Source organism: Anolis carolinensis, chromosome 3 (genome assembly GCF_035594765.1).
Source record: "Anolis carolinensis isolate JA03-04 chromosome 3, rAnoCar3.1.pri, whole genome shotgun sequence".
Taxonomy (NCBI): domain Eukaryota; kingdom Metazoa; phylum Chordata; class Lepidosauria; order Squamata; family Dactyloidae; genus Anolis; species Anolis carolinensis.
This window is the reverse complement of record NC_085843.1, coordinates 274,184,742-274,194,053: the sequence shown is the minus strand read 5'-3', so window position 1 is coordinate 274,194,053 and position 9,312 is coordinate 274,184,742. Positions and strand designations below refer to the sequence as shown.

At 40.3% G+C, this 9,312-nt stretch overlaps 1 protein-coding gene across 1 annotated transcript; it reads left to right on the top strand.

Moving 5' to 3' along the window:
- Positions 1 to 4,331: 4,331 nt before the first annotated feature.
- LOC100562141 (uncharacterized) lies at positions 4,332 to 8,262 on the top strand. The gene is made up of 2 exons (XM_003218107.4): positions 4,332 to 5,583; positions 8,195 to 8,262. Exon 1 carries the CDS (start codon positions 4,412 to 4,414, stop codon positions 5,546 to 5,548), a length of 1,137 nt encoding a protein of 378 aa, XP_003218155.3. The 5' UTR covers positions 4,332 to 4,411; the 3' UTR covers positions 5,549 to 5,583; positions 8,195 to 8,262.
- The last annotated feature ends 1,050 nt before the right edge of the window (positions 8,263 to 9,312 follow it).

Here is a 9,312-nt window from a genome sequence, read left to right as displayed (position 1 = left end):
CCTTCCTAATGCCGCGACCCCTTAATATAGTTCCTCATGTCGTGGTGACCCCAACCATAAAATTATTTTCGTTGCTACTTCATAACTAATTTTGCTACTGTTATGAACCGTAGTGTATATATTTGATATGCAGGATGTACAGTAGAGTCTCACTTATCCAACATAAATGGGCCAGCAGAACGTTGGATAAGCAAATATGTTGGATAATATGGAGGGATTAAGGAAAAGCCTATTAAACATCAAAATAGGTTATGATTTTACAAATTAAGCGCCAAAACATCATGTTATACAACAAATTTGACAGAAAAAGTAATTCAATACGCAGTAATGCTATGTAGTAATTACTTTATTTACGAATTTAGCACCGAAATATCACGATGTATTGAAACCATTGACTACAAAACTGCATTGGATAATCCAGAATGTTGGATATGCTGTTTGTTTTTAATGATGTGTCAGCATCGAATTGTTGCCAATTGTACGCCGCCCTGAGTCCCTTCGGGTGAGAAGGGCGAGATAGAAATATTGGAAATAAAAAATAAAATAAATAAGTGAACTCTACTGTATTTTCATTCACTGGACCAAATTTGCCACTAATACCCGAAATGCCCGAATTTGAATACTGGTGGCGTTAGGGGGGATTGATGTTGTCATTTGGGAGTTGTAGTTGCTGGGATTTATAGTTAACCTACAATCAAAGAGCATTCTGAATGCCACCAACGATGGAATTGAACTCCCATGACCAACAGAAAATACTAGAAGGGTTTGGTGGGCATTGACCTTGAGTTTTGGGGTTGTAGTTCACCTACATTCAGAGAGCACTGTAGACTCAAAACAATGATGGATCTGGACCAAACTTGGCATGAATACTCAATATGCCCAAATGTGAACACTGGTGGAGTTTAGGGAAAATAGACCTTGACATTTGGGAGTTGTGGTTCCTGGGATTTATAGTTCACTTACAGTCAACCCCACCAACAATAGAATTGGGCCAAACTTCCCACACAGAACCCCCATGACCAACATACTGGGAGATCTGGGTGGAATTGACAGTAATATAGGGGAGATCTGGAGAGAACTGTGAACGCAAACAATGGATCTGGACCAAATTTGTCAGGATTCGCCGTCTGTTTACAAAAAGGAAGAGAAGGACAGGTGGCAAGATCTTCAGCCTCCTCTGCCAAAGTGGTTCCTAAGACCATCAGAAATATGTGTTTTCTGATGGTCTTTGGTGATACCTCTGATACCTCCTCACGGCCCCCGCAGAGGTCCCGACCCCCAGGTTGAGAAACACGGATTTACATTATCATTACCTACCTTTCTACCAAATTACATTGTAATAGCAAGCAATGCATGATGGAAGAAGACAGTAAAATAGGAAGGACAAGAGACCTCTTACAGAAAATTAGAAACATCGGAGGTAAATTTCAGGCAAAAATGGGCATGATCAAAAACAAAGATGGCAAGGATCTAACAGAAGCTGAAGAGATCAAGAGAAGGTGGTGAGACTATACAGAAGATCTGTATAGGAAAGATAATATCGAGGATAGCTTTGATGGTGTGGTGAGTGAATTAGAACCAGACATTCTGAGGAGTGAGGTTGAATGGGCCTTAAGAAGCATGCTAATAACAAGGCAGCAGGAGCTGACGGGATCCTATCTGAATTGTGCAAAACACTGAAAGATTATGCTGTCAAGGTGATGCATGCCATATGCCAGCAAATACAGAAAACACAAGAATGGCCATCAGATTGGGGAAAAAAATCATCTTATATTCCCATGCCAAAAAAGGTAAACACTAAAGAATGCTCAAACGTTCATACAATGGCACTTATTTCACATGCCAGTAAGGTTATGTTCAAGATCCTGCAAGGTAGACTCCAGCAATACATGGAGTGATAGTTGCCATATGTACAAGCTGGGTTTAGAGAAGGCAGAAGAACAAAAGACCAAATTGCCGATATATGCTGGATAATGGAGGAAGGTAGGGAGTTTCAGAAAAACATCTATTTCTGTTTTTATTGGCTATTGTTTAATTCTATTTTATTATTTTATTTTAAACGTCCTTTAAAATTTGTATTGCTATTGAGGCATTCAGTGGCTGCCTATGTGTAGAGCTGCCTTGAGTCCCCTTCGGGGTGGAGAAAGGTGGGATAGAAATGTCGTAAATAAAAAAAAATTAAAAATTTTAAAGCCTTTGACTGTGTGGATCATAATATATTCTGGCAAGTTTTTGGTGGTATGGGCATACCAAGCCACCTTGTCTGTCTCCTTAGGAATCTGTAGACCAAGCAGCAATGGTAAGAACAGACCATGGAACAACAGACTGATTCAAGATTGGGAAAGTAGTACAGCAGGGCTGTATACTCTCACCCTACCTATTCAACATGTATGTAGAACACATCATGCAACATGCGGGGCTTGATGAATCCAAGGCTGGAGTTAAAATTGTTGGAAGAAACATTAGCAACCTTAGATACACAGATGATAACATTTTAATGGCTGAAAGCAAGGAGGAGCTGAGGAGCCTTATAACAAGGTGAAATAAGAAAGTGCAAAAGCTGAGTTGCAGTTAAACATAAAAAACAGGATTATGGCAGCCAGATTGATTGATAACTGGCAAATAGAGGGAGAAAACGTGGATGCAGTGACAGAATTTGTATTTCTAGGCGCAAAGATTACTGCAGATGCAGACGGCAGCTAGGAAATCAGAAGACGTTTACTTCTTGAGAGGAGAGCAATGACCAACCTCAATAGAATAGTGAAGAGTAGAGACATCACACTGGCAATGAAGGTCCATGTAATTAAAGCAATGTTAGTAACCTATGGATGCGAGAACTGGACCATAAGGAAGACTGAGCGAAGGAAGAGAGACACTTTTGAACTGTGGTGTTGGAGGAATGCCTTGGACCGCGAGTAGATCCAACCAGTCCATACTCCAGGAAATAATGCCTGGCTGCTCACTGGAGGGAAGGATAATAGAGGCAAATGAGAAGACAGGAAAGCTTGGAGAAGAGAATGATTCTGAGGAAAAAGGAAGAGGGGCCGTCCAAAGGCAAGTTGGATGGATGTTATCTTTGAAGTTACTAGCTTGTCTTTGAAAGCAGCTGGGGGTAGCGACAGTCGACAGGAAGCTCTGGCGTGGGCTGATCCATGGGGTCACGAAGAGTCAGAAGCGACTGAATGAATAAACAACAAGCAGCAATAGCTGACATAGTGGAAGCAACCAAGTTGGCCTGTCTGCAGCTGGCAGGCAAAGCGGATTTGACCTGGATTGCAGATGAAAACTGAGGAAATTATTAAAACTGGTGTCCACCACTGACTGGTTCATCTAATCTGGTGGTTCTCAACCTGTGATACCCCAGGTGTTTTTGCCTACAACTCTCAGAAATCCCAGCCTGTTTACCAGCTGTTAGGATTTCTGGAAGTTGAAGGCCAAAACATCTGGGGACCCACAGGTTGAGAACCACGGATCTAATCCAAGCCCCGCTGAAGAAACCATGGAACAGGAGCAAAGACAAGAAACTGTGTCATTGTTAGACCTTGGACTTTATATGAACAAAACTATGTTGACCAGGTGAAAGCTCAATTAGTGCAAAATCCACAGACTCCATTGACAGGATATGGATATGTATTTCCTGTGGATAAGAAGAGGCATCTGTTTTCAACCCAAATGGCTCAACAGATTTTCCTGGTTAGCCTACTCATGTACAAGGTGCACTCTGGAAGTATGGTGTGGTGTTTGGAGGAGAAGTTGGGGGTAAAGGTGGTCATCAGAAGCTTGGTGGATTGGTTGTTAAACCATTTATGTGACGGAAAGATGCAATACAAATCTTTAATGGACACCAAAAAAAACAAAAACAAAACCAGAGTACCATCACACCAACTTGTGCTTGGCTGAAAACTTGCTAATTCACAGTGGAAAATGTCCTGATGTAACCAGTTGTCATGAGAAAATAAGAAGGCAGAAGAAAACAGAAAGGAATGCCTGCCAGTTGTGGAAAATATTGTCCTTTGTGGCCATCAAGAAATGGCTTTAGGAGCAGTGATTCAGGACTTATTACGTGTGAAGAAGTTTTGCATAATGATGGTAATTTCAGGGCCTTGTTGAGATCTCGTGCCTTATCAGGAGACGCTGACTTGAAAAGTCATCTTGGGGAAAAAAGTTCCAAACCCTCCAGAATTTTTTTCTGGCTACGGGGATTACCATTTCAAGGAACAAAATAGCAGCCATCCATGTCAAAGGGATATCTCTGATTTTCACAAACTCAACTTAGGTCAATGTGCATTGAATGAGTCAGGTCAAGGTGTATTGTGACACAAGGGAGGCCACAGGTGTAGGTAACAGGAAGTCAGTCAGAGTCAGGAGGATCTGGGGAAATCAACGGGGGGAAGGAAGGCGCCTCAAGGGAATGGATCTGGAGGGAGGAATCGAAGAGGAGGCGGACGCTGAGGAGAACATCACAGAGCTCAATGGAAAGCTTGAGGTACTTATCACAGAGATGGATGAAACAGAGTCGGATACGACTCTAGAGAGATCCCTGGAAGATGTCACGGTGCTTGATGAAGCTGCTCAACCGCACGTTGGAGATGACATTGGAAGGGACTATGACTTTGCCATGGATGTAGCCGGAGGAGCCAGGCCTAAGATCAAAGAGCAGCTCCAAGGAAGGCCTGAAGAATTGATTCAGCCACCTACAGAAGACCTGATAGGAAACACAGAGCACGTTGGGGCAGGCCAGGAAGTGCTTGGGAGTTGGTCAAGAGGAACCCACAAGAAGATCCTGAGGCAGGTTGGGAGATCTTGGGGAGATGTCGCAGAGAATGCTGGGAAGGTCCATGGAAAGGTGGCAGGGCAGAACAGCCAAGATCAAGAAGCAGGGCTCAAGCTAGTCAGGGACTTGTTGGGGGTCGTCACCAGATCCGACCTTCCTCTTGAGGAAAAGCTGGAGCTGGAGTTTGTGACCCTTCAGTTCATGATGGGAGGCAATGTCCACTTGCTTGGGGAGCTCCAAAGCCAAGCGGTGGTGGACGACTTTCGCCAGGAAGTGTTTGCAAAATTCCCCATACCAGCCTTCCATGTGACTAGCTCGGTGATCTGCTGTGATCAAGCAGAAAGTCAAAGGCCTGAAAGGACCCTGCTCTCCAATGAAAATGGCTGCTCCAGGCAACAAGAAAGGATCTACTCCCAGCTTATCTTCTTCCTGTGCAGAGCCCCTTTCCTAAAGTCCTGGGACCAATTGGACCGACTGGCAGAAATGCTACACAAGCTGAAGAACTGCATCTACTATAATCCAGTGGCTTTGGTTGGGGTCATTGTGCAGGTGGATCCAGATCCGGGTTTGGATGCGGAACAGGAAGCTCGAGCACGCCGTTGGCTAAGGTGTTTGCTAGATGGATTCTTCTGCTCGGACTTATTGTTAGATCAGGATGGGACAGAGCCAGAGGTTCAGGTTCAGGTAGCTGTCTATCAGTCAGGCCAGCCAGAGAGAGCGTTAGAAGTCAAGAGGGCAGCATGCCAGGCAATACGGGCAGCCCTAAAGTTCTGAACAGGCAACACTGATGGCCACTCTGATCATATCAGGTAAGCTTAAGGGCCTAGAGTAGTATTAATGCATAATGTACCCTACATACTCATGTATAAATACATAAATCTTAGACAAAGAACATCTGAACATCTGGGGCGTATTGTCCATGAGTCAGTATAAATACTGAACATTAACTCTTATCAAAAAGGAACCATCCCTTTCTCTGAGTTGTAAAATGCAAAAGTGGTCTATTCTGGGAGAACCTAAAAGAACTGCCAATCCCCTCTATTCTCTCCACCAGGTCACCTCTTCTGCCCTTTTTCAATGCCTAAGTGGGGAACTGGTGGCGGCTGGTCCCAAGGAAGTAGTAGTGCATTCTCTTCTCCAAAAAATGACATTTAACCTATCCATGGGTTATATCAAAATCCATATGTTTGACTTAATTATCCGCCCATAAATGATGTGTGAGATCTACTTATACATGAAGATATTAATTCATTTCCAAGCTTTAATCCCAAGCTCTCAGAAGCCTAGCCATAATGGAAATGAATTTTAGGAGCAGTAGTTCAACATAGTTTGGGGATCTATGGTAAGGAATTCTGAACTAATAGAAAGTGGGAATCCAGATTTGAGTAAAAGGCAGAAAATAGACAAGAGTCATGGAAATTTAGAAACATATATGGTTGGAAACAAGGGACATAAAGTGACTTCAGAAATTTCTCCTGACCAGTTTGTATTATAGTACTAAGTTTACCTCATTTTCCAAGGAACCTGACTGGCTTTTTCCTGACATGATGCATGCAGTTTTGGCGTTATCTGTTAACATCTCAACTACAATTGTGTATCTAAGTTAAAGGGTTCTATCATCCTGATAGTGGATGATACCCTTTTCTGTAATGTTCAAAACATATTATTGCCAACAGGATTTTAGCCTCTGACTACATGATGGATCATGTTATAGTGGTTGTACATCTGATTTTCACACCATGAAAGCCAAGGGGTTGTATACCTTTTGTCCTGTCGTACATACACAAGCAGCAGTAATATTAAAAACAATGCAAATTTGTAAACATGTAAACATGTAGGCTTTCAACATTTGATAGATATTTTGAACTCCAAATCTCAGCAATCCTTAGCACCAGACTGGGAAATCTGGGAGCTGAAGTTTTGACTACGGGATGATTGCAACATACAGTGCTCAGCAGTAAATATTCAATACATAGCTGGTTTAGTCTTTTTTAGTATAAAAAGACAAAAAGGAATATAGGAATCCTTTGATGCAATTGTGTTTGATAAAGTAAAGTCAGGAAAACTTCTATTAGAAGTTTCCTCTTCCCATTTTCAAAGGTGCAACTGAATTCCTTGTCGTATTTGTACAATAAGTAATTAGCACTTGTTTAAATATCAAGAGTCAACTAAAATAACTGGTTGTTTGGAGCCAAAATCTCTCGAGAGTTGAAATAGAGCGGGGTAAAAATGAGCAAATAAGTAAATAAAAATCTAAAATCAACGTATTCCTAGGCAGGTGAACTCACTGATGGCTGAGAAAACAGAATGGTACTCTGCACTTGGTGCCAAAGGCAGAAATAAAACAAAAAGAATCGAGATACATTTCTTCACAAGAAAGAACAGTGTGTCAACATGTTACTGCATTTCTACTAACATGTATTTATAAAATGAGACAACAATTTGTCTTGTAGTTTTGCAGAAGTCAACAAAAACATTTCTTAAGTCATTAGAGACTGTATCAAAGTTTCTTAAACATATACTCTTAAACATATATTCTTCGATAACTTTTTCTTTCTGTGGCACCCATTATGACTTTTTGATGACCAGATATGTAGATAGCTTTTGAAAACATGCCAAAGGAGGCAAAAATGATCTATTCTTCCATTTCGTCTGTGTTGCTGTTCACACATTTAAGGGATACTGGAGTCAGCCGCTGTTTACTTTGCCTGTTGTAGGCAGACACATATGGTTGCATTCCTGGATCAGGTACACCTGGTATCCCACACCTGCACATCTATTTAAGATTCCTAGGAAATAAACATATTGGTAGATCAGACATACAAACTATACAAACTAGTAGGTTGGAAGTACAAACTATATATAACATATGTTAGTTAAGAGCTACACTTAGATGCAAATATTATTAGGACATAAGAAAGGGGAATTCGCATTAGGAGTTATCCTGGGATCTATTAATGGCAGCCAAAATATTAACAGCCAACAAATGGGGAAATAATATTAAAAGCTAGTTACTGGAAATATGAGAATGAGTGAAAATGGAAAAGCTAGCAAGCAAGAACAATAAATAAAATGAAGACAGACATTTGTTTCAATAATTAAAATTTGAGTCAGAAATGCAATTTGGATATTAGTAATTATAAAATGCCTTAAAGAATAGTGTTAAGACTATAAATGAAATATAATATTTTAAAACATCTCTACATGTAGAACACCTAGTGACTTTATCCTGCCTCATGATACAATCTTGTAAATTGTTATTGGACTTATAAAACTTAGGAAAATTGCTTTTGTATCTTAAAATCTGCAATTAAGGTTTGAAGGAATAGTTTTCATGCCTGACCTTTTTTTTCTTAGTAAAAAGCCTGTTTTAAATATTCTTACTATAATGTTTTTGTCTTTTTTCTCCTTTTCAAACAGCTCGTCAGTAACACACAAGTTCTCGCTCGTCACTGGAACATCATTTAAAATTCAGATTATTCCCTCCAGTCTTTCTGTGTTTGTATTTCAATTTTGGAATTATTTACATCCAACATATAACTGCCAACTTATTTCATACTTTGAGTAAGCTAAAAAATGTAAGCTGTGCAGTAACTAGTCAATTTAAAGAGCACCTGACATTTTACATTTAAACACAAACCAAAGGGAACTAAGAACATTCTGAAAAATATTCTGGACGACTGTAAATCAAGGTATATGTGATGTCAGCCATCCTGGATGAGGCAATGAAGAACTGCAGTTGGATCTTCTGGCTCTTAAATTTTCTTGTTGGGGAAAAAAATCAGTGATGGTGCTCCAGATTTCCTATTTCAGACTGGCACTGTGACTCTAGGATAGAGACCAGTGTTCTCATTTCATGATACACCTCAGTCTAATAGTGACCTCAGACAGACACTCAGTTATCGTACTTCATGAAGCAAAGGACTCAAAACTTGACTTGGTCTAACACTGACACTGACTTCCATGCATCCCTTGATTGACCAAAGCAGCTAACTATGCTGGCAAGTACATCAGTAGGCATGGATACACACTTCTGTAGTTTTCCAATATATCAGTATATCAGGAATATACTTGTATTCTAATAATGGCAAGAACAGATGTTTTAACACACTATTTTCTGAAGCACTCAATCTCCATCTGTTGTTCTCTGAAAATAAGCAAATGATAAAACAGGTTATTATATCTAACAAGGTATGAGCAATAGGTATATTGCTTTTTCAAACTTTCAGCATATGAACATTGTATGGCTTCCCATTCTGTAATTATTCAAAAGAGTACCGACAACCAATTAACAATTTTACTTTGAAAAAGACAACCTATTTCCCTACGAAAACCTACTATGTAGGATGTAATTTTGACACATTAATTTTTTAAAGGTGTGATGCTTTATCTTTTGAAGTTAAATCTAAAACTGGAAGTTTTGAAAAGACTTTAAAAGCAGCACATCCCATCCGATGATAACATCCTTTAGAGCAGGCATCCTCAAACTCTGGCCCTCCAGCTGTTTTGGCCTCCAATTCCCAGAAACCCTAGCCAGC